At 38.9% G+C, this 26,317-nt stretch overlaps 1 protein-coding gene across 4 annotated transcripts in view; it reads left to right on the forward strand.

Annotated features, from left to right (window-relative positions):
- USP6NL (USP6 N-terminal like) overlaps positions 1 to 26,317 on the forward strand; it is a 166,372-nt gene that overhangs the window by 91,717 nt on the left and 48,338 nt on the right. For 2 of the 4 annotated variants that reach the window (XR_014314489.1, XM_082742206.1), the window contains exons 1-4: positions 1,245 to 1,464; positions 5,209 to 5,276; positions 7,297 to 7,379; positions 16,613 to 16,652. Coding sequence is in view for 2 of the 4 variants with exons in the window: in XM_082742206.1 (XP_082598332.1) it covers positions 1,410 to 1,464; positions 5,209 to 5,276; positions 7,297 to 7,379; positions 16,613 to 16,652 (246 nt within the window). In the remaining 2 variants the exon portion in view is untranslated. Of the gene's footprint in view, positions 1 to 1,244; positions 1,465 to 5,208; positions 5,277 to 7,296; positions 7,380 to 16,612; positions 16,653 to 26,317 lie in introns of those variants that run through there. The other 2 variants (XR_014314488.1, XM_082742207.1) reach the window with 1 other exon arrangement.

A 26,317-nucleotide genomic window follows, 5' to 3' on the forward strand; every position in this document is an offset into this window, starting at 1 on the left:
TGGAACCACCGGGGGAGAGTCTGTTCCTAGTCCGTTCTAACTTCTAGAGACCACCTGCTTTCTTTGGCTGGTGACCTCTTCCTTTCTCACAGCACTCCGGCCTCTTCCATTGCCACATTTTCTTGTCTCCCTTGTATATGGTGCCTTATGATTATGTCGGACCTGTCTGCATGATCCAGAATATTCTCCCCATCGGAGGAGCCTTACATAATTACGTCTGCAAAGCTCTGCAGATCCCTTTTGCCTTATAAGGTACACTCATAGGTTCCAGGGGATGGGATGTGGACATCTTCTGGGGAGGTGGTGTCATTCTTGAGCTCAGCACAGCTCATAATATCTAGAAATGTTTTTTATTTTTTTCTTCATGCTTCATTGATAGTTGGGCTTGGTATAGAATTCTAAGTAAATGATAATTTTTTCTTAAAACTTTGGAAGCAGATTTTCATTATCTTTTAGCTGGTAAGAAGTTTGATACCAGTTTGATTCTCATTCCTTAGTATATGACTTGAAATTTTTCCCTCTCTCTAAGCTTCTGAGATCTTTTGCTTATATTAAATGTTACAGATGAGTTCAGCTGAGTGTAAACTTAATGCGTTAAGTGTCCAGTTACGTGTAATTGACGTTCACAAGCATGCCTGTAACATGGCTGTTGTGTTTGTGAAGTGGTTTCCAAAGTGTAGGCCCTTGACCATCTGAAAGAAGGAAGCATTGAAGGGAAGACGGAATAAATAGAGTGGAAGAGAACATTTCACAGTGCCGTCCTACAGTAATTACACACATTGTTTCACAAAACATGTGTTTCACTTGTATATGTGTGGGGTCTTAAAACTTCCCCAAACTTTCCAAAACCTTCCAAAATTTAGCATGTATTCTACTTAGTGTCTGAAACAGAGGCTGCAGTTTTCATGTTAAAAATTATGTTAAGATGTAACATGTGTTTGAGGGGAACATTTCTACTTAGCTTTAGTTTAATGTTTGCAATTAAAATTGTCTTTGTTGCTTCATGACAAATTTTATGCAAAGTGGTAAGCATGGGGCTGATTCTGCAGTACAAGTAGACATGTTGTAAAGCTGCTTGTTTCAAGCTCCTGTTTGTTGTCAGATGGAATGCTGGGTGTAGGCTGGTATGGTTCATACTCGGGATCTAGCCTGAAAGACATGTTTTTACCCTCAACAAACATCATCTTTGTTTGGGTATCTGTAGTCCGTGTAACCACAGAAAGGTCTTTTCTTCTCCCTTAGAAACGTTTTCTTTCTTGTACTTGTTTCACAAAGTGTTTAAAGCAGAGCTGCCTTCCACTTTTCGGTTTCAGTTTGTTGCAAGAATGTGTGAGGCACCACCTAACACTCCTGGTGTGCTTGAGAACTGTAAAATAATAATGAGATCTTGGAGGAGATAAGTCTACTCTATGAGGACTGAAGCTGCCGGTCATTCCCAAGGCCAGACCAATTGTCTAACAAAGGGTAAAGTACTTCTTGCATTGGAATAGTTGATTTATACATAATAATTATCTGTCAGACCGTACGGGAGGAAAAATGTCTGTTGTCAATTTTGTTTTAGTGGATTGATTTTGAAATTTAATAACTTTGACTGACTTGTTCATTACAACTTGGGATTAATTGAGTGATACTGAGTTACAGTGCCTGCTTTTAAAAAATGCCATTCAGGAGGATGCTTGCTTCTTAAAAGTTCTTGTGTTTAAAGGGAATTAGATGTCTTCTTAAAATGTTGTAGTTGTCAGTTTTTTATATGTGTCTTAAGACGCAGTAGCTGTCATTATCTTCCATAAATTTGTACCCAGGTATGTTTTCCTGTATACTTGAGTATTTAATCCAATGTCTTTTGATTTTTACTGCTTCAGATATGCCTCTTTTACTTTGGAACATTGTTACGTTAGATGGAAAGTCAATAAAAATAACTTGATTTAATTTGGCTTGAGTAAAGTAATAGAGATTTCTTAAATTTAATAATGGCATGTGATTTAAGCACTGAGTAACACAACTGTCTTTGTTAAATAGGTGCCTGGAATTTTGTGCACATTTGCGCCCAGACACAAGACAGCTGCTGATATCCCTTTGTAATCAATGTTTTAGGGCACTCTTTGTTCTTGCAATGGAATTTCTAAATAAGCACTCAAAATGAAACCAAAGGGAGGATTCTGGTATGATTCTTAATAAACTTCTCAACTACAGATCAGACATTATGAAACAATATAACTACAGTGAAGTCTGCATAGGGATATTACTTCTTACTCTAAAGATTATTGCCTCACAATGTGGATTACTAAATTATGTCTCTACTACTCCCTCTTGGAAAGAACTGGCATTTAGATGTAGTCTCTTCAAAGAATCAGGTTTGGCTGTATTTTATAAAATCAATTTGACTTCAGATCCATGTTTTTTTTTTTTTTTTTTTAGAACACATTTGTCAACATTATAGAATTTTCTCTCCACAGGGAAATGCAATGATAAGAAATTTCTAAAGGAATTTAAAGATTTAGAACTGACTTTCTTTGATTTAGAGCCATGTCAACTACTCTAAACACATGAAAGTACATGATCTTTCTCTCATAAAATTAAGATAGAATTTCATTCAGTTCCAGTATGGCCTGTTACATGGTTAGGTTTTCCTTTCCCGAAATCTCTAGACTAGAGATCATCTGTGGAAAGCTTGCTATCTTTCAGTTCACCACAATGATGCTTTCTCACGATACTCTGCATCTTATCAGCTCCATACTGTTTCTAGTTCTTGTCTTTATACTTTTAAACCTGTCCTTGTTAAGTAGGAAATAGGGTTCAGACTCTAGGACTGGTAGCAGGAATGAAGGTGGTATTGACCATATTCAAAGAACATACTCATCCACTGACTCTCGCCTGATCACCATAGATACGCACGCTTAGTTGTTCTGATAATGGAAGTGGAATTTAGTAAGTAGTCAACTTTCCTAATTTGAGTTTAATTTCTATTAATTTGCTCTCCTTACGCCTTTGTAGAAGCAGGGGTGTAATGTTGTCAAGCTGGGCAATAGAAGAGAGAAAAGGTATTGACAGGGGTCTGTAAGTCTGGTCTAGGATTATGAATATATAATTGAGTTGATTATCCCGGACTTCTGACTACATTAGTTCACTGTGAAAATCTAAACTGGTCTGAATTTTTGTTATTTTATTGAACCATTCTATTACTTACTCACGTTTCCCCCAAAGGATAGCGTATTGACACTTTGTAGTCTAGAGAGAAGCAGTGAATAAGCATTTTTCCCCCCAATAAACATTTAAAAATTTACAGATTTCCCCTTTTTCCAATTTTTATTGTTATATCGATGATCTCCTTGGCCTAACTCCCTAGACTTGGAATTGTTGGGGGTATACCTGTTTTTAAGATTCTGCAGACATGTTATCAAATTGCTTTCCACAAAGATTTTTATACACTGATAAATCTCCCCGCAGAGTAAGCTGCTGCCGATTTCCCCACACTCTTGTCAGCATTGAGTAACATCAGTGCGGTTTTTGGTCAGTCCGAGATAAGTACAAAGATATTTTAAAGCTTGTATTTCCTCAGTTTCTAATAAGTTTGATTTCTTTTCCCCATGCCTTGGCTTTTATATTTAGATTTTATTTTTACCAGAGCTATACTTGGTTTAAAGATTCAGCAGTCTGGATGGCTTATTTTGAAAAATAGCTGACTGCCATACTCCTCCCTCCTCACAGTCCGCCGCCCAGAAGGAACCACCGTCCACTCCCCGGACTGCTTCGTTTTCTGTTTCCTTCCATGGTGCTAGATGCAGGCCTGGGTCGCCCTTCCTGCTTCCGCAGTCAAGCGGGTGCGCTGGTGTCCTCATCTGCAGGGCCAACACGGGGTTCTCTTCCCTGCACCCAGCCTCTTTCACACATTCCTTCAGGCTTGCGCATCCCCTCAATCTCAGGGACTCGGCCCCTTTCGTCCGCGTTCTGTGTTCAACCCCATCCTTCCCCTCCTTAGGAGCCACCATTTGCTGGGCCTTTGAGGGAGAGGATTTAAAGAATCCCTCTGTTGTCATTTTAGTGAGTTTCAAGAAGAATGGATATAAAATGTACGTTCCATCGGCCATCTCTCCCTGGAAGTCCTTCCTTGTGTCTTTAGTAATCATTTTTAGAAAGTAACCCTTAAAAATACTGGCTATGAAGTAAGTCCATTGTAGCTGGATGTGAATCCCTGTTTTGCTCTTTATTAGTTCTGTGACCTTCGACAAATTCGCTAAAATCGCTAGGCTTCATGTTTTTCTGTCTGAGTGATAGAATTCATGTGATACCTCTCTTAGAGTGTCGTCGTGAGAAATAAATGTGATAAGACATGTAAAGTGCTTTTCACAGTATCTGAAGCCTGGCGACCTCTTACTGTCTGCCAGAGAGTTCCCAAGAACACAGACATGCTTGCGGCTGCTATCGTTAACGCTTGGGAATTTCTTGCTCATGGCCTTTGCCCAAATTTCCAGTGAAATGCTTGTCTTTTTTCTCCTTGATAAGAGGTGCCTTTGATATAGCCTGTTATTATTGGTCTTTTGTTTTTCCTTATGGTACTTGGGATGTAATCATAAGCATACTATTTCATGTTGTGATCTCCACTGCTGTTGTCAGGTTTGTGTTTCTCACAAAGATACAGGGTGGTAGTAAGACAGAAGGTATGTCTGTGCGGAAAGATTGGAGATTATCATAGCACTTGGGACAGCTGATGAGGGGGACCTCAGAGGCCAAATGAAGAAGTAATTATTTTCATCATGTAGAAGAAATAATTTTTTTTAACTCCTGAAGTATATAGTATGCTGCTTTGCTCAGTTTGTAAAAGCCTTCTTGAATGTTCTCATCATATACCCAGATGGATTTCATCTGAAAACTTAGAGCTTTCCATTTGTTTCTACTTTAAGACTTATTTCTCTGAAATTAGATCCAACATTGATTCTTAAGGGATAAAATTTATCATCTCCCCTAAGTTAATGCTATGTTAACAAATTGGCTTTTTTAAAATATCTATACCATTGAAATGGCAGATGCGTCGATATTTCATAGTTGTAGTTACAGATACTTAACTCAGCCTTTTAAGTTTATTTGATTTTGCTAGTTTGTCCTTTTAGGCAATACCAATTTATTGTTTTATTTCTCTTTTGTCTTAGTTATATAATAATTAACTTTTGGTTCTTTAAATAACGGATCATCTAAATTTGATCTCCACAGATTCGGACCAGGATGTAGCACTCAAACTTGCCCAGGAGCGAGCTGAAATAGTTGCTAAATATGACAGAGTAAGTATTCATATTGACTCTTTGAGTAAGTATTTATTAGGAAAAGACATAAATAGAAATGGATTTCGTGTTTGGAGAGCTTAAATTCAGAAGCAGTTTGTTTACTTCATGTGGCAGTTGAAGTCATTTTTCTTTCTCTCACTTCATCTCCAGATTTTCTCTCCCACTTTCCCTGTGCTGTGGCCACTCTGGTCTCTGCGGTTCTTACAACACGGCAGGCTTGCTCCTGCCTCTGGGCCTTTGCACTGGCTGTTTCTTCTGCCTAGAACACTTTATCCTGGATATTCTCATGGCTCATTGCCTCACCTTTTTCAGATCTTTACCCAGATGCTGCTATCTTAGTGAGATCTTCTCTGACCACACTGTGTAATAACTCCTCAGCTCTCTGGATCTCTCTTCTCCTCTTTATTTCTCACGATAGCACTTACTATATCAGCATGCTTCATATTACACTTATTTTGTGTGTTGTCTGCTCTCACTCCTAGAATGTACACTCTGAGGGTAAGGATTTCTTTTGTTTGACTTACTCTTATATCCGAAATATCTGGAATAGTTCCTAGCACATGCTAGGTATTCAGTAAATTTTTGACCATGGCACCATATAGAACTAAATACCCATTTTATTTATAATTTATATATGCTCTTAAAATTTTAACACACATCTGAAAATTTGAACTTATACATTATGTATACTCTCCATTAGCATTTTATCTCTAAGTTATTTATGGAATCTGGTTTTTGGTGCCCTAGAATATCACAGTTGTTGACAGTTCACATGTCTTCTTATTATTACTTTACTCCTTGAGGTCTATAATGGGTTGGAGGCAGTGATTTATAAATGTCATGTTTTATATTTATCTCAGTTGCATGTAATTACATATCTGTTATTTTTGATTATTTGGGAGAGTAACAGGAACATGAAATTACAGAAAGCCATCTGGACTGTGCCCTGCTCCTGGAGAGGCATATAGGCAGGCACTGCTCTACTTAATAGTTACGTTCCCAGAGTTTGTTTTTGAATTGGTTGTTTGGAGCATCAGACACAATTTCCCATTATTGTGAATAGGTTTTAGTGGAGTCTGTGAAAAACCTAATTAATTGATTCAACTGCTTAACTAATTTAAAACCAATAGGACTATCATTCATTCATGTTTGCATGCACTTTTTTCTCCCCATGCAGTTAAATCATAGTTAGGAACTAGGCTAGCCATTGTGCAGTCATTGATAAAATATATGCACACGGAGGGGTCCATAAGACAGTTGGGTATTGAGTCTAAAATTTGATGGACCAGTGTAGACATTTGATGTTTCTTCTCTAATCCATGCTAATTAATGGCTTCAAAAGTAGAATGAGAAGAGCAATGGGCTGAGGGCAGAGCTATGGGCACACTGACGGTTAAGGGGGACCCATGAAGACCCATGAAAAGAAGAGTTGGATGGTATGAGGAGAGCCAACAGAGGCTGGTGTGATGAAGTTTGAGGAATGGGGGTGAGCAACCTGGACAAACGCACTGAACAGAATCTACTAGATCGGAACTGAACAGCATCCACTGGATTGAACAGTGGCAGATAATTTTTGACGTTGGCAAGAGTAATGTCAAGGTTGATGTAGCTGTGAAGTAAGAGAGACAAGGTGGATAGCTTACTCTTCTGGGAAGTTTGGATGAGAAGTAAGAAACAGTTTTTTCTACAACACATGTTTTAGTCAGAGTGGTTTTCTTACCCTTCATTGCTCTCTCTTTCTCAGTTGACTTCTCACGTAAACCCAAGTCCGATCAGGGCTTAGCTGCATGTCAGCTGTTGCTGCCTTACAGGATCTTCTGAAGCTTGTCACTGGGAAATAGTGATTTAATTGCCAAAAGTAGTTTTTTTTTTTTAAGTTAATTTAGGCTGATAGTGCCTTATTTCTAGCTCTTATTATTAATTCATAAAAAAGCTCCTGTTTTGTGGACTTTTTCTTTTAAGTAATTGTTCAGTTTTATAAATTCCCAATAATACCCCTCTTTGTCCCCAATTACAGGGACGAGAAGGCGCAGAGATTGAACCTTGGGAGGATGCTGATTACCTTGTTTACAAAGTCACGGATAGATTTGGCTTTTTACAGTAAGTTGCATCGATTGAAAGCTAACTTTTTTATTATAGTGTTTCTATGGTGACCTGTTATATTGATTTTCTTTATTTTTAATCGCACGGCTATGAATAAGTTTCCAGGAGTAGTCCTGCATGTGCTTTTGTTATTAAATTCCTGGCATTTTTAACCTCTATGATTAACATTGAATTATATTGTTAAGAATACAGTCTTTAATACTTGTTGTATTTTAGTAAGAACATAAAGTGTAATAAGTGAGTTGTATTAATAATTTAGCAGAATTAAATGGAAATGAATAATAATTTTGCATTTCAAAAATAATTACAAGACATTTCATTTTATGTAAATTCATTTTAAAAATAATTAGCAGTTAGAACTTCAGTGTTACGCAGCCTAAAAATTAGCTATGAAAGGAAATGCCGTTGATCTTTCCCATAGTTATAGATGTCTTTGTGTTATTGCTTCTCACAATTAATTCCATTTATCCTGAGTATGTTATATAAAGAGTTGAGAGAGGTCTGGACTACTGTAAAGGGACTAAGGTGATTTTGACTCTTGAGAACATCCCGCTAATGATGTGAATTCTGCCTGTTCTGGTTCCGGTGGTGTTTGGGCAGATCCCTACAGTCTAGACCTAGAATTCAACTCTATAGTTTGCTTGCTTCCATCCAATTTAGTGAGTAATTTCTCATTCAAATTTATTCTTTTCCAGTCTCATTAATTATAAATAGGAAAAAGCTAGAGTTTGGTTTTTTTTTTTTTTAATGTTAGGATACATGATTACATTTTGAAGGAAAAAATACAATTTTTTTGATAGTTCATAGCAGTAACTTGTACTCAGACTTTTTCTCCTTCTGTTGAGTTTTCTTGCATTTGGAAAGTATTTTTCGGTATCTTGTTTTTCTTTGGATAGAGCAAGTGAACAAAGTGAAGAGAAACAGTTCTGGGAGTTAGAGAATGTGTGCCCTTCTAGTGCCTTCGCTTGTTGCAGTTAACCCTGTCACGCCTCGTTTGTAAAATGGAATCACCACTGCTCTGCATACTTTAGGATATGGTGGGATCTTTGAAGAAATAAAATGATAGAATGCCATATAAGTAATGCCGTCTAAAGGTCTGGACAAATATAAGGTGTTATTATTATACTTATTGACATAACCAGAGTGTTCCCTTGAGTAGTTAAAATTAGAAGACTTTGAACATAACAGACTAGCAGAGCAGTATTTAACTATGATGAAACACTATTCTTAAATTAAACCCCCACTTCCACATTTTTTTTTTTAATAAATCAAGCTTGACCACAAATGTGGCAGGAAATGGTTACATATTTGTGTGGGTTAGTGTGCAGATCTGAGGTATGTGATGGAGTTTTAAAGGACAGTTTGAGCTTTTGGCCCTGTCAGGATCAGTGGGTCCCAAACTTTTCTACACACCTAGAGTCATCTGAGAAATTTTTCTTAAAAATAAATTTCTGGGCTCTGTCCCAGATTTCGATTCAGAGGGTGCACTATAACTTACCTGATTTTAACCTTCTCAAGTGACTGTATATTGGGAGCGAACCACCAAAAGAGATGTTTATATCATAAAATGGTCTATATAATACAAACTACATGTGAAAAACTTGTGTATTCCAAAAGGATCTAGTAATTACCTAAAAATCTCTTTTTCTCATTGCTTGAAACATGTTTATTAGTCAGTCCATTATTTATCTTAATAATATTAGGTAGTATTTATTGAGCACTTACTGTGTGCCAGGCACCATTCTAAGCCCTTTACACAGGTAGCTCATTTATTTCTCTCAAAAACTCTATGGGATAGGCACTCTTTTTATCTTTTATTCAGATGAAACTGAAGCAGAAAGAGGTCAACCACCTGGCCCGAGTTGTGTTGACCATGTTAGATGTGGGATGTAGACCTTTTGCAGTCTTACAGCAGGGCCTGTGTTCTGAACTTCTGCAGTATACTGCCTGTTACTGCTGTCCTGTATTTTAAATAAGAGAAACACAAAAGTGCTTTGACACGCCTGGAAAGAAATTTGAAGGCAGTCACTTGTATGAAGGTAAAGTCAGATAGCTAAGCTCACCACTTCTTTGCAAATGAAACCAGTTGGTACCAGTTCTCATACTAATTTTCTTTGCAAATGAAACCAGTTGGTACCAGTTCTCATACTAATTTTTAAATTTATACCATGGTGCAGTCCTGCAGCATCCAGCACAAATGAAAATAATGAAGCAGAGAAATGCATTTTAATATAATGTTAGGCTTTGTTAAATTTCACCAAACTAATTGATTTTTGTTACAATGCCTAATATAAGTAAAACACTTTCCTCGAGAGATTGCTGCTGGTGCCTTCCATTGCTTGTCACTGTAGCCTAAAGTTTTTTTGCATTGTTGAATAAATAAATAAACTTGGCCTAGGCATTTAGATACTGCTTTCTATAGCACTTTGATCAAAGAGCACTTTTTTCTGCTCTTTTAGTTGTGTGCAATTTTTCATTGGTTCTGCAGTGAATTGGGTTTTAAGTGTCAATGCCAATACAATAGAGTGGCCAAAAGTAACTTTGTGACCTTCTCCGAAGGCTGCTGACTTCATATCTGATCATAGTTTTAGTAATTTAAATTGCTTGTTATGGTATGTGACCGTACTAACAACTGCAGTATAGGCCTAACTTGGCTTTTTAAGAGATTTCACAATAAATATAAAAATTGTTGCCAAACCAGCTTGGCTTGATGCGGCAACAGGATGGTCTTTGTCTAGGATTCAGAAATGGGGAGTTGTCCCTGGTCTGCATGCCTGTGACACAGTTACATCTGGAGATTGGAGAAACCAAGCACATTTAAGAGTTAGAGAAATTTCGAAATTTGAACTTTCAGCATTGTTATAAAAAATAGTCACTGCTAGTCTGTTCAGCTTGGAATGCTTGGAATTTGGATAATGATAGAGCTTTTAGGTCAGAAGTTATTAATAGAATTAGAAGGAAATTGTATCAAAAATAAAGATAAAATTAATATCGAGCTTAAGATTTTCAACTAATCAAAACATGTGTATTTCCAAAAATTAGCAGATTGTTTGTAATTCACTATGACTACATAAATATTTGAAAGCCAAAATAAAGGTGTTTTTGTTTTTGAAGAACCTCTGTTTTGATGACAAGAGCTTGTGAACTCTTTGTCTAATCCTTGTGATTAGAGTAAATTTTAACTTAGACATACTTAATTGCAGACACAAAATGTAGTCAACATATTCAGTTTACTGATTTTAACAAATTTTTAGTTTCCCACTGAAAGTTTGTCTTACAGAAATATGCCCCCTGAGATACTGAAAAATAACAGGCACATGTACTCTAGTAAATAATTCTTCTAAGTTTAAAGTAGATGAAAACAGATTGAGTTAAGGCCCCTCTCTTTCCAGGGATGACCATGTTGTTGTTTTTACTTAATGTGTTTCTATGAGGCATGGCTTCTTGCTCTTAGCTTGGCATTTTCTTTTAGCAACTTCTATGGACCTCTTTCCTTCAGAGGACAAACCTTCATTTTTTTAAAGTCGAGTTAGGCAAACATTCTCTTTAAAGAGTTGGATGTAAAATATTTTTGGCTTTGTAGACCTTGTGATCTTTGTGATTCAAACTTAATGATTCAACTCTACTGGTGTAGCATGTAAACAACCACAGACCATCCATGAACGAGGGTGGCGGTGTTCATCGAAACTTTATTTCCAAATGCAGACTGTGGGCCAGATTTGACCCATGGGGCTGTAGTTTGCTCACCTGAAGGAATACTCTGCACTCATCCAGACTTCAGTCTTTCCTTCGTCTGCTTGGAGTATACTTATGTGGCAAGGGGAAGGTGCGTATATGCGTGCCAGCAAGGGTTCACCCTTTTTTTTTTTCATATGTTCACTCAGCAGCGTTGAGTGCCCTCCTGCAGCCTGCCAGCCACTGTGTTTGAGGTTGGTGCCGGGCTTGACATGGTATTTTAGACATCAGATGTAGCTTTTGGGAAGGCAGCAGTCCTCTGCTTTCTCCTTAAGGCTGTGAAGATTAATGCATGCCATCACAGAAGTTTGAGGAGGGAAAATTCTGTGGCATTCAGTGTTGTGCACACAGCAGATTTTGTATAACAGGTTTTAGATATGGAGCAATAATGCAAGAGAATCCATATGGGAAAACTTGGCCATCTTGTTGCTCTTTCATCCACTGAAGCAGTCTCAAGACTGTTTTCACAATTCAGCATCTATCGAGTGTGGAGGGAATGGACCCCATAAGGAATAAGGCCCCATAAGACACACCCACAGCTAACATCATACCCAGTGGTAAGCAGCTGAAGCTTTTCCTCCAAGATCAGGAACAGGACAAAGATTTCCACTCTTCCCACTTTTATTCACATAGTGCTGGAAGTTCTCGCCAGAACAGTTAGGCAAGAAAAAGAAATAAAAATCCAGATTGAAACAGAAGAAGTAAAACTGTCTCTATTTGCAAATGAAATGATTTTATATATAGAAAACCGTAAAGACTCCACTGAAAATTGTTAGAACTGAATGAATTCAGTAAGGTTGTGGCATACAAAATCAATATATAAAAATCAGTTGCATTTGTATACATCGTAAAAACTATCAAAAAGAAATGGAGAAAATAATTCTGTTTATAACTGCATCAAAGAGAATAAAATAGGTAGAAATCAATTTAACCGAGGAGAAAAAGACATACTATGAAAACTGTAAAACATTGATGAAAGAAATGTAAGATGATACAAATAAATGCAAAGAAGTTCCATACTCATGGATTGGAAGAATTGTTTTGTTAAAATGTCCATACTACCCAATGCTATATACAGATTCAGTGTAATACCTGCAAAATGCCCAATGACCTGTTTCACAGAAATACAATGTGTATAGTCTTAACATTGTATGGAACCACACAAGACTAAAATAGCTAAAGCAGTCTTGAGAGAAAAGAACAAAGCTGGAGGCATCATGCTTCATGATTTCAAACTTTGTTACAGATCTTGAGTAGTCAAAGCATTATGGTATTGGTGTAAAAATAGAGACATAGATTGATGGAACAGAATTGAGAGTCCAGAAATAAACCTCTGCATTTATGGTCAGTTGATTTATAACAAAGCAGCCAAGAATATACAATGGGGATCACAAAGATCACTCTTCATTAAGTGGTGGTAGGAAAACTGGGCAGCCACATGCAGAAGAGCGAGTGGATTAAAGGCTTAAACATAAGAACAGAAACCATAAAACTCCTAGAAGAAAACGTAGGCTATAAGCTCCTTGACATTGGTCTTGGCTCTGATTTTTTGGATCTGATACCAAGGACAGAGACAACAAAAGCAAAAATAAACAAGTGGAACTACATCAAACCAACAAGCTTCTGTACAGCATATAAAAAGGGCAACCTACCAAATGAGAGAAAGTATTCTCAAATTAGGTATCTGATAAGAGATTAATATCCAAAATATATAAAGAACTCATGCAAATAAGTAAAAAAAAAAATATCTGATTAAATAATGGGTAAAGAACCTGAATAGACATTTTCCCAAAGAAGACATACAAATGACTGCCAGACACATGAAGATATGCTTAACATCCCCTATTATTGGGGAATCCAAATGAAAATCACAGTGAGATATCACCTCATGCCTGTTAGAATAGCTATAATCAAAAAGACAAGAAATAACAGCTTTTGGCAAGGATGTGAAGAAAAGGGAGCCCCCGTGCACTGCCTGTAGGAGTGAAAATGGCGCAGTTACTATGAAAGAAGACAGTATGGAGGTTTCTTAAAAAATTAAAACTAGAACTACTTAGGGAAGCCTGAGTGGCTCAGTCAGTTATAGCTCATGATCCCAGGGTCCTGGGATTGAGTCTGGCATTGGGCTCTCTGCTCAGTGGGGAGCCTGCTTTCCCTCTGCCTGCTGAGCCCCCTTCTTGTGCTCTCTCACAAATAAATAAAATCTTCACTCCCTCCCCCAAAATAGAACTACTTATGATCCAGCTATTCTACTTCTGGATATTTATCTAAAGGGAAAGTACTATTTCAGAAAGATTTTTGTACCCCGCCCCCTGCCGTTAATTGGCTTCACTGTAGCCAAAACATGGAAATAACCTAAGTTGTCCGTTGATGGATGAACGGATAAGGAAAATATGTGTACACACACACACACACACACACACACACGCACAGAGGCATATTATTCGGCCTCTGAAATTTTACCGTTTTGACAAAATGGGTGGACCTTGAGGACATTATGCTAAGTGAAATAAATCAGAGAAAGACAAATACTGTATGTTATCATTTATATGTGGAATCTAAAGCAACCAAACAAACAAAAAAAAAATGAACTAATAGATACAGAGAACAGGTTGCTGGTTGCCAGAGATGGGATGGGGAGTGGCGGTGGTGCTGGGAGGTAGGCAAAATAGGATAAAATGGTCAAAAGGTACAACAAGTTCCTAGTAATAAGGTAAATACGTCCTGGAAATGGAGTGTACAGCATGGCGGCTATAGTTAATAATACTGTGTTGTATATTTCACAGTTGCTAAGGGAGTAGATCTTAAAAGTTTTTATCACAGGGGAAAACCCAAAACATGTGTAGCTGTGTGTGGTAATAGATGCTAACTAAGCTTAAAATAATAATCATTTTGTGATATATATATACATATATATATAAATCATTGTCTTGTACATCTAAAACTCATACAATGTTGTATGTCAGTTATATCTCAATCAAAAATTTAAAAAATAAATTTAAAAAATGCATACGAAAAAAGGTTTGGTTAGTAGGAGTTCAGTAACTGTCTGGGGATATGATGATGTTCCTGCACAGGCAAGCAGATCCTGGGGTGGGGGTTGTGACAGGGCAAAAGGAAATCACGTAATATATCAAGGTGGAAAGAAATCCAACACCCGATCTGTCTACTTCTGGATGTCACCTCTGGCTGACTTCAGTTGTGCATTCGGTCCTGCATCTCCCTCTCCCAGAGCTTTCCGGAGTATGGCTTGATGGTAAGGTGGGGCAGGATGCTGAGAGCAGTGCGGTCTCATGTTGAATTTCACAGGCCACGTGGCCCAAGCAGATAGATGATGAGCCCCACTCCACAGACGAGTGCGGAAGTTGGTTCTGATTCAGTGCTGGGAACAGGCACAGTGAGGTCTGTTAGTCTTGTCGAGTCAGGAGGAGGACGCCAAAGAGCTGTACCCAGCGCTTTCAAAGAGCTAGTCGTGCGGTAAGCCGCCGGGGTCGGCGCTTCATTTGCAGTTGGGAAAGTTCAAACAAACAGTTATCAGGAGCTTCTTAAATCAGCTGCACAAAAAGTTGCTCTTGCCCAGGGCAGCCTGCTCACCCCAGAAATACCGGTCTCTGTGTGCGCAAAGGGTGTCAGATGTTCCTGGTCGTTCAAGATGTCCCTGCTGACCCTGTTCACCTAAGAAACAAATTCCAGCGGTGCCGATAAGCCCTTTTTCTGCCAGTAAGTGAAGAAGGGATAGATGTACTTATAACTTAGAAGTTACATCTTGTACCATTCATACACATCGTTGGCTCTACTAATCAGGAGTACAGATTGATGAGCAGGGAAATGTAGACTATGAGTATAATGAAAATTTAATAAACAAAACAACAACAAAAAAACCCAGGTGTCACCTTCAGTAAGGTGAGAGTGGACATTTTACATTAAAAAAAAAAACTTTTATATTAAATCCTCAAATCCTTTTTTCTTTTTGAGAATTGGTTTCTAAGCCTTTTCTCCATATACCGCTCCACAAACTGAAGATCTTATTCATCTTCGTTTGAACCCACAGGGCTAGAGCGATAGGATTGCACATCTCTATATTAGGCTAAATGACTGTAACTAAGCGAAATGTTAGTTTCTTATCTCTGAAGTGAAGGGTTTGGACTGTCTCTTTAAGATCTCCTTTGGCTGTTGGAATTTCTGTCAGTTCCATTGCTGTAGGTTGGTTTGTGGTTCACCCGAGGACTCTTCAAAGTAGCAGAAGAGTGCCTTCGAACATACTGGATTCTGGAATAATAATGTGCGTGGTATTATGTGGTTTAAGAGAAACTAAGAGGAGAATCTGTATCATTGCCCAACCATCAGTATTACTGAGGTTACAGTTCAATGCTCAGAACTTTGTTACAGATAGTGCATTGTTTTTCTGTTAATACAAGAGGCTCAGCATGTTTCAGGTTAGAGCTGATACCATAGTATTACTGTATCAGGGAATGAATTTGATCTTTTGTTACATATTTAAAAATCTCATCCCCATTGGAGTTTTGACAGATGAAACTTTCCTGATGTATAGAATTAGATTTTCCTTTTTCATTCATTAATCTGTTGGAGGCTGATTATTTATTAATTTAAGATTTTAATTTATTTATTTGCGACACAGAGCAGGAGTGGGAAAGAGAAGGAGAAGCAGACTCTCCCCCTTGAGCAGAGAGCCCAATGCAGGGCTTGATCCCAGGACCCTGGGATCATGACCCGAGCTGGAGGCAGACAATTAACTGACTGAGCCACGCAGGTGCCCCGATCCTTTTATCATTTTGTGAAAAGCAGTCATTTGTTATAGGTCATAGTTTGAGCCACGGAGTGGAGGTGATGTCAAGTAGAGGTTGGCAAACTATGACCATATCACAGCTCACTACCTGTTTTTGAAAATGTTTTGTGAGAATAAAACCGCACTTAGTATACTATTACCTGTCTGTGCAATACAACGTAACAGTTCAATAGTTAATGACAAAGACTATACGGTGTGCAAAGCCCATTGTATTTACTGTTTAAATATTTACCTTCCCAGAAGAAGGTTGCTGACTCCTGTTCTGTAGGAGTGTTGTCCAGTAGGACTTTTCCTGCAGTGGTGGGAATATTCTTTCTATATACACAGTGTTCAAAACAATAGCCTCTTTCTGCATGACTGTCTTGCACTTGAACTGTGGCTGGGGTGAGACTGAAAAACTGAATTGTTATTATTATTTAATTTGAACTTAACATTTAAGATTAAAAAGCCACATGTGGCTGGAGAAGACTATCTTGGACAGTGTATATCTAGAGATTGGGGGATAGGGGACCTTGTGGGTTCAGGGTCACTAATTGTTTTATATTGAATTTGGTAGCATGGAAGCTTATGTAGTGTGATCCATTCTTGTGATGGTGGTCATGTATATCATCTGTATCTATACGTATATAATATTTTAAAAGTTCGCTATGATTTTAACTGTTTCATATATTCTCTTCTTCCTTTGCAGTGAGGAGGAGCTCCCGAATCACAACGCAGCTGTGGAACGCGTGAGTCCAGCTCTGCATGTTTTTATCATCACTGGTGAATTATGTTATCAGAGGATTAAAATTTCCACCTTGGTGATTTTGAGTGCCGTGTTATGTAAATGGTGCGGCCGTTTAAATTTGACCCAGAGTGTATCACTAAGAAAGTAATTAATAGTGAATCAATTTTAGGAGATTTTTTTGAATTTCTGATAGATACTTGAAAGAAAGGTAGGTAGCAGTTCTCAGAGACTTGTTTGCTAGACAATCTCAGTCTAGGAGTGCTTCGAATGTAGAGCCTTTGAAGAGCGCAGGTGCTTGGGGACCCTCCTCTGTCTATTAGGTCAGACTCTGGGCAGGAGCCCAGGTAGGTCATTTGCGGAAAGCTTTGCAAGTGATTCTCATGTGCTCTGTAGCTAGTAAAGCAGGATTCTAGACCTGCAGCTTTTTTTAAGAGAGCTATTCCATGAGCTTGTAACCAAATTTCCTATAAACAACAACAGAAGTTTGCTTTAGTCAAATAAGCCCATTAGCTTTTAAGGACTTTAAAAAATCTTATGTATAGTAAACTTGTCACTTTTTTTTTTTAACTCAGTATTCCCCCCTGTGTTCATTATACTTGGCCAAGGAGCTTGTCCCATAGCTGTGTGTGCATGAGAACTAGGGATTGAATATTTTAAGGTTGGTCGGAATCTCCTTCCCTCTCTCTCTCTCTCTCTCTCTCTTTCTTTTTTTTTTTTTTTTTTTTCCTGCACTAAAAAATGAATTGCAGAATGAAAGGCAGGCTACTGATTGGGACTATCTTCGGCTTGCTTATATTTGATCAGGGAAAGAGGCTGAGTTTCAGATGATGGAGGTAAATAATTAGAATGAGAATTCGAAAAACACTTTAGAAAAATCTGAAGTCAGAAATTTCTGAAAATAAGAAAACGAAGCGTACCTTTAAGATGCAGACAGAATTGTCCTTTGAAATATATAAAGATCCTTACAGGTACTTCCTGTGGATGGATTCTCTTGTGTCTGCCTCGTCTTCTCCCCATATCAGAACCTTGATGTTTTGGCAGATGAGTTTCTTACAGTAGGTACATTGAGTAGCAGCTGTGTATCGAGCAGTGGACCAGGTGCTGCCTAGAATACTGGGGTCAAATAAGAGGTAGTTTCTGCCGTGGAGCCACTCACTGTCATCCGATGACTAGAGGAAGGTCAAGTGAGACACTGGGCAGGAGATTCTTGGTGGCCAGTAGCAGTCCCGTTTGAAATGGGAATCTGAGGATCTCTCTCCACTCTGTGACTGTTTTCTCTCTTGTCTGTGTCCTGACTTCAGTTATCCTTGAACCTCACTGATACGACCACTGTTACATTATCCCTCACCAAGCTCATGGCTTCATTCCCTTTCTCCCAAGCTGAACTTCTGCTGTAGGGTCGTGTAATCACTCCACGTACCTTTACTCCCTCATCTCTACTGCTTCCTCCGGACTAAAGTCCAGCCCTGATTCCGGCCAACTTGCACATTAGGAAAGCATGCTATTCCTAGTCAGGTTTTGCTCCATTTCAACTACTGGAACATTCTCTTTCCTCCTCAAACTTCCAGTACTTCCTTTGTCCTCTCGGCTCATCTTCTTCTTGTGTCTTATAAGAAAATAGAAGCAATCAGAGAACTTACACAGAGTTCCACAGCCACACCTACCCACCTGTCTTCATCTGTGCTTAGAGGCTCTTGTCACTGTGAGTGATTACACTTGTTCACTGACATCACTTGAGCTGTTCTTCTCTCCATCTCCCGAGTTCTTTCTCTTTCTGCTTGATGTTCCCAGCAGAGTAAAATTTCTTATTTCTCCTGTAAACAACACCCCAGTACCAGTCTTCTTTTGTCCTATTTCCCCCTCAGAACTACCCAGATTCTCTGTTGGTCTTACAGCAAAACTCCATGAAAGAGGTGTCTATACCCTTTCTATTCCATTCATTCCTGCTTTTCCTTCTCGCATCCATTCCTATCAGATTTTTAACTCCCACCCTTTCCCCAAGTCCCCTCCTGGCCTGTATTAGGGTCTCGAATTACCAACATACTGTGTCATCAAGTAGGCAGTGTTCAGTCTTCCTCTTGACCTACCAGCAGCTTTTGATGTGGTTGGCTACGGTCTCATTCTTACACATTCTTTCTTCCCAGCCTTCAGACCCTCAGGCTCTCCGCTTGTTCTCAGTTTCCTCTGCTTGTTCCTTCTCATCTCCTAGATCTCTGTTCTTTGAGGTACCCCAGGGCCCAGGCCTTGGAACTTCTCTTTTCTGTCTGTATTTTTTCCTTTTGGTCTCATCTCGTCTTTTGGTTTTAAATGCCAACCATATCTGTGGCTCCCTGAATCCCATGCTTGTATATCCTTGCATATACATTTAAATGTCTACACTTAAATGTCTGACTTAATCTGTGCACTTAGATTTCTAACAAATATGTTACTCACGTCTTTAATTTGTTTGCTCACTAAGATGTCATCTCTTTGGGGGGGGTATCTACTCTGTTCACTGCTGTACCCCCAGAACACAGAGCCCTGCATATAGTATATATATATATGCTTAGTAAGTGATGGCCGAATGCATAATTCAGTGAACATATCGGCTGCTTTTTAACACTAAATATGGTGACCTAAACACTTTTGAATATTACAATGTCATTTATTTGAGAAATTAGGGAGAGTAGAATTAGAAGGTATCTTTTAACAAAATAATATCCATATTTGGCAAAACGAAATCTGGCAACTCCGTGTAGACTTCTCCCTTCAGTGCCTCTGCTTCTCTTTTTCTTTTGCATAGTTTTCTGGTGCAGGAAGTTCAGAAGTCTGGGAACTGGTGATACAGCTGATTCAAGAAGGGTGACAGTGAGGGAAAGAAGAAATAGAAGACAAAAACTAGTGGAGGATGCATGCCTGAGGGATGTCTTTATATTTTTGTTTTTTAAGAGACTTGCCTGTAGAATAAAAGACCCACCCAGTACAATTATGCTTATAATTAATTGGTAGTTTGCTTTAAAGAGCATAATAGGAAGTCACTAAAAAAAAACCCTATGCATCCCCTAATAATTTAACATTAAGATGTAATTTTATATGCACTTGCCAGTCTTTTACTGAAAAAGATGCAGGATGCCGAGGCTGCTCATTGAGACTCCATTTATGCCTTTTGTAGAAGTTTTGTCTCCTATTACATGACCTGCCTTGTATACTTTTGGTCTCTTTAGAGTGTAATGAGAACTTTAGACATATGCAAAGCAGTCTAAGACTGTAAACTTTTGAGTTTATCAGAATTTCCCCCAGTTTTTCTGGGTTAAGTTTAGTTCATTGTTTTTCAGTGACTGCCTAGCCCTAATAGCCAAGCCTACGGTTTCCAGGAGGCTAATAAAAAAAATTTTTTTTTTTAAGAGAAGATCCTTTTTATTATTATTATTATTATTTTTTAAAGATTTTATTTAACAGATAGAGATCACAAGTAAGCAGAGAGGCAGGCAGAGAGAGAGGACGAAGCAGGCTCCCTGCTAAGCAGAAAGCCCAATGTGGGGCTCGATCCCAGGACCCTGGGACCATGACCCGAGCCGAAGGCAGAGGCTTTAACCCACTGAGCCACCCAGGCGCCCTGGCTAATAAAAAATTCTGCATGTATTACTTCATTGAATAACATCAGTGGAGATAGTACCTTGCTGAATCCTACACGTGTTTATTAATCTTTACAAAGCATAGCCTTGAAGCATGCACTTACTGCCACTTGGGAAGATTTGTACACTAACGCCTGGTCAAGTCGTCATGGTTTTAGTTCCAGTTTCATCATGCATTATTTTGCCCAAGGCCGTTCTCCATTTAAAATAGGGGTAGTAGTGGGCAGCCCCTCATAAGAGGATTCGTGTTGATGTTTGCAGAGTGCTTTGGAGTCCCCCAAACAGGCATTTAAACAAATAAACAATTACACTTATTATATTTACTCAGCAGAGAACAATATTAATAATGGATTATATTGTTTCTTTGAGCTTATTGATGTTTTTAATAAAGAGGAAAGGGTATGTAAGGCTATGAATTTTCATGAATTCAGCTATTCCTCTATGTAATGCAGTATTTTGCATAGCTTATGGAATATTGGAGCCTATTCATATCTTTAAAAACTGTATCTTTATTTTATGTGGTGTGAAATCTTACTCAAAATACGGGACCTGTAGACGTTTCAGTGTCGTTATTCTGTCACAACGGGACTCTCTTTCCAGTACTTCCTATCCTCTCCTGACCTCTGCTGGTGAGGTCTAGGTGTCTGTGACTCCGGTCCGCTGTCCCAGTCACTCATCCTAAGACTCAAACAGAGAGACAGGAAAGGATCTGAAGGCTTGAAGTTTGGTAATGTTCCAAGATTTCTTATTCTAAAAGGGAAGGCCATTTAATATCCACCCATGTGTGGTGCATATGTGTACATGTGTATGTGTGTAGGCGTTATTCTCAGGGTTATTGATGTTATCAGTGGTAGGAAAGACTATGCAGGGGATATGTTAGTACCACGTGGATGCAGCAGTTTCTATGCACTTACTGTTCATTTGGTCCTGCCTAGGGTGAAAAATATAGTCTGAAATCACTGGAGATTGAGAAGCAGCAAGGGAGACATTGGTCGCAGTCAGTTTTAATCCTTTATACCTTTCTTGCCTGAGCAGGAGGGGCCAGTCCAATTCTGAGGGGCATCACTTAGGACAGTCGGGTATCAGATTGCAAACTTCAAGTGGAAGTTTAGTCCTTTTCTGAAAGCAGCTCATGGGAGGAAAAGTGCACAACAATATACCGTTTCCATAGTCAGTGGAGGTGACAGAGAGGTAGCAAAGGGAATATAGGATAGACACAAAGACCTCGGCATTATTTTCCTCTTGATATATGTTGTTTTTACATTCTTGGGAGAATAGAATTTTCCTATACTAATGTGGCTTCTATCTGCTTTTAACAGTTGTACTCACCTAGTACCCAGATCTTAGTTTTTGAAAACCATTCCCCATTAAAAAGAACGACTATTTCTTTTCTTCTTTTTCTTTTTTTAAAACAAGACTTTCATTTATTTGAGCGTGAGAGAGTGTACCAGCTGGGCGAGGGGCAAAGGGAGAGGGAGAAGTAGACTCCCTGCTGAGCCAGGAGCCCAATGTGGGGCTCCGTCCCAGGCCCGGGGATCATTGACCTGAAGGCAGACACTTAACTCACTGAACCACCCAGGCACACTGAACCACTATTTCTTAAAGAAGTGGCTAATCTAGGGTTAGCGTAGAAAAAGTAAAAAATAAAGTGAACCTGATTATTTTGTGCCACATAGGGCATGTCTAAAGGATCCGCTTCAATTAAAGGAGGAAATCTCCAACCAGGTAAGAGGAAGTCCTGCCAAATTTGAGACAATTTGAGCTTCTAAAAGAATAATGACGATAGTGAGTTTTAACACATTGAATGAAATAGTTCTTTTATACCATAGTGCTGTTTGAAAGGGAGGAGGAGCTAGAAGGGAAAGCTTTGAAATAGAAAAGTATCAGTTAATAATACAGAAGGAATCATCGGGGGGGAAAAAAAAACCCACATCATTTTAGCACCATCAGAATCAGAATCTATTCAGGCAGAGATTATCAGTGGATGATAAGACCACGGACTTGTTAAGGACCAGGATGTTCACAGTCCTTCAAAGTGTGCCACACAGATTACAGTTGACCGTTGACCATACAGCAGAGTGACCCCTCATGAAGTTGGAAGTCCACATACAACTGTAGACTCCCCCAGATCTGAACTACTTAGGCTGCTCTTGACCAGAAGCTTCATGGGTGACATGAACAGTCAATTAACTTAATCAATGTATTTAATATATTAGTATATATTAATGTATTTTATATGCTCTATGTGTTAAATCCTGTATTCTTACAATAAAGTAAGCTAGAGACAAGAAAATGTTTTAAGAAGATCGTAAGGAAGAGAAAAATACATTTACAGTTCCCTGCTGTGGTCAGCATATAAGCAGACCCATGCAGTTCAGACCCGTGTTGTTCAAGGGGGAACTGTAGAAGTATATGGTGTGCTGTTCTTCTAACCTTCTGTAGGTTTAAAGTATTTCAAAATAAAAGTTAGGAGAAGTAAGATGTCTGTAGTTGAAGTCAACAGAGTTATCTACTATCAATTTTGTACGGACTTCTAACATTAGTAGTTCTGCCTTTTGGCAGTACTTTGAAAAGTGTTGCCAATATGAAGGACTGATACCATTTTTACCATTATGCAACATAAGAGAGACTATTATAGTTCATTTCTGGTTATTTCTCTAGCGCGGTGATTGAATTGCTGTCATAAGTATTGATGATCTTGTTCCATCCATTCATCTTCTTTCTCCTCCGACCCCTCTACCACTGGGATCACAGAACGCTATTTATACCATAGTGCTGTTTCACAGTGCTGTTTACTTATGTTTTCTTACATAAATTATGTTTATATTTATTTGACTCTTAAAGTAAAAGTGCCACTATTTTAGGTGATGAAATTAAAATAAGAGTATTTGATATGGTTCCTGTTCTCAAGGAGTTTATACTTGAATAATAATAATAACAATGATAAGATTTGGGTATTTAGGGCAACTAAAGCACAGCTGTAAGGTGTTAGAACAATAATCATAATAATTCTTATTTTTATAGACAAGACAACTAGGATATAGAGAGATTAAGTAACTTGCCCCAAATGAAACAGATAGGAAGGGGCAGAATTAAGATTTGAATCCAGGCCAGCTAGGAACTTAGTCCATGCCATGCTGAGGAACAGTTAATTCTGGTTGGAGGATGGAGGCATTTGAGAAAGGTTCCAGACTTTTGACTTCTGACTGGGTCTTGAGAGGATACATTTTACCTAAATGATGGTGGGGAAGAGCATCACTGGCAGACAAATAAATAGCCAACTTTGATTAAAGAGGCATGACATGAGATCATGTGCTGGGAGTGACAGGGATTTCAGAGTGGCCAGGTCTTACAAGTAGCAAGGAGTAAAGCTGGAAGGCAAATGGGACCATGAAGGGCCGTCCATGTAGAAGTTTGAACTTCATTTGTAGATCGTGGGTAGCCATGGAAGGGTTTTTAACCGTGACACATTCTGAAAGTTTTGGTAGACGGGATTGAAGACTATCAGGGCTACGAGTAAGGAGCTAGTGCCTTCATCTAGGAGTTAGGATGCTGAACTGGGGTAGGGGGCGTGTTGAAAGCAAGAGCCGGGATTGGGACCAGCAGAGTGTGGTTTGGGGAGTGGGATGGAAGGGAAAGGATGATGAAAACCAAGAAAAACTAGAATGTTTGGTGGCCTTAGTAGGTAGTGATGCTGTTCCTTCATGTTTGGGAAGAGCAGGGTGACAGCAGCATGGTCAGGGAAGTAGTTTTGGATATGTTGAGATGAAGTGTCTGCTGAGCTTGTACGTCAGGATTCTCACTTGCTGTCTTATAGTCTAGTTTGTCTTGATGTTACTGAGTCCACGACAAGATGGGGTTCCTTACCCTATTTTTCTAGAGCAATCCAGAAACCATTTGTTTGGGTTACCATAGAGTAACCATTTGTTACTTGTGATTTTAGTTACTTCTTACTTCAGAATAAGTTCTGGAACAGTTAGTTGTAGCATGTTTGGTGATTAAGTATATTTTATCCTCGAGTTAGAGATTCATGAGTAGAATAGGGGGACAGACACTTGCATTCAAGTCAGGTGTGGTTGACTTGATGGCATTATGGAATTAACATTGAAACCTGATGGAACTGCTGATACATAATTTTTAAGTCCTGCAGCTGGGAGCTTTTCCAAGATGTGTCTTTTTTTTTTTTTTTCCTTCCCTGTAGGGGAAAGAAAAGCATACTTTATTAATGGTTTTTAAAATTGTGTGTGTGTGTGTGTTTTGCCCTTGCATGTTAATGTATAGCATTTAACATTATGTATATGGTAGGAATTGGAATACAGCATATGTCTTTAAAAAAAAGAATAACTATTTTTAAAGTGATTCATTGATAATTCATAGTCATAAAAATGAAAGATAGCAAGAGACCTGCTAGGTCTCAGCAGGGTTGTTCCTGGCAAGTGCCTGTTATTATACTCTTGGGTTGGCTTGAATTATTTGGTGTTTTCCTGTTGGAGGAGAAAGGGACTGTGCTTTGAAGAAGTCAGAAGAACAACAACAAAAAAATACTTAACTTAGATCAATCTGAATTTTTCACAGCTTGGCCTTCTCTAAAGTCACATTTAGCAGAAACATTAATTAGATTTCAGTGCCTCACCGAGCTTTACAATTAAACATATTTCTGGAACCATCTGCAGCATTTTATCACTAATAATATAATGAAGAATATGCTTAGTCTTTTGAAATATGGGAATTATAGCAACATGTTTTGCTCACGAAAAACCCATCACAATTTTTAGAAAGAGTTAAGTAATTAAAGAGTCTAAAAAATGTGCCTAAAAGTAAAATTCCCTAAAAATATTTTCATTTTTGGAAAATGAGGATCTTTTTCCTAAAATCAGGATTTTCTTTGAGATTTTATGCTTCTTCTAAATCTAAAAATACTGTTGGTGGGCAAATGTCATCTGCCTGTGTGGGTCTGTGTTGAAGACCGTTGATAAGGAGCCATTGCTTTCATTGGAAACCTTAGTCACGTGACCTGCGCAGAGGCCACGTGGGAACAGGAGACCTTGCTATGGTGGCTCAGAGGGCAGGTCCTGAAGCCAAACTGCCTGGCTGTGAACCGCTCTTCGCGCTTGAATTTACTACGTAGGGGACTCTGAAAGCCAATAAACCACCTTGTGCCTCTGTTTCCTTATTTGTAAAATAGAGACGATTGTACGTACTTCGTAGGGTTGTAACGCGCACACCGTTTTGAGCCTGAAGTAGATCTTCAGAACTGTTTTCTGTGCTGTCTAGTCTTTCATTTCCTTTGTTTTTGATTCATAGACCTATGTAGATTTACAGAGTCCTCCAGAAAAGAAAATGCGGGCATTGGGAATTAACAAAATAGCAGACTCGCAGCTCACTCATAAGAAACGGTCACATTGGTCTCATTTCATGAAAATGAAATAGTTCGATGCTGCTCTGTGCCCGGCACTGTTCCAGGGACTGGGGAAAACACCCACTTGTCTGTCTTCATGGGGCACACAGGCCTTAGGGGAGAATGCAGGTGAGGTGTGCAGCAGATGTGGGCACCCTAACTCGGAAGCCTGGTAGGAGACAGTCCTACCACCTGGTCCCAGACAGGTCACCGCCAACTTCCTGGCTGAGGAGGGTGTTTTCCCCGGTCTGAAAGGATGGAGTACAAATGTGCCTTCTGAGCGTTCAGGCTTTCATAGGGACAGAGGAGCTGTATATGCCCAGACCTTTTTCTAAACTTACTAATTAAACAAGTCGCTTTACCACCTTAGGAGTGAATAAGAGATTGGATAGCAGGTCCAAATAATTAGGAAGAAAACATTCCTTCTCCTGGAAGCCAAAGAAGGGAGGAAGAAGCATCTTCTGTACCACCTTCCCCGTTCCCCAGTTTTGCCCCAGTGCCAGTCTGGTGCACCATCCAAGACCCCGGCCTGCACTTCCAGCCCCATCTTCTGATGCTTCCTTTTTTAGCCCTTTAGAACTACTGTAGGCCACCCACGGTGCCATACTGTCTCAGAACATTGATCCATGCTTCATGGAATATTCAGTCCCGCGT

The sequence above is a fragment of the Mustela nivalis genome (genome assembly GCF_964662115.1).
Source record: "Mustela nivalis genome assembly, chromosome: 7".
In the NCBI taxonomy this organism is placed as follows: domain Eukaryota; kingdom Metazoa; phylum Chordata; class Mammalia; order Carnivora; family Mustelidae; genus Mustela; species Mustela nivalis.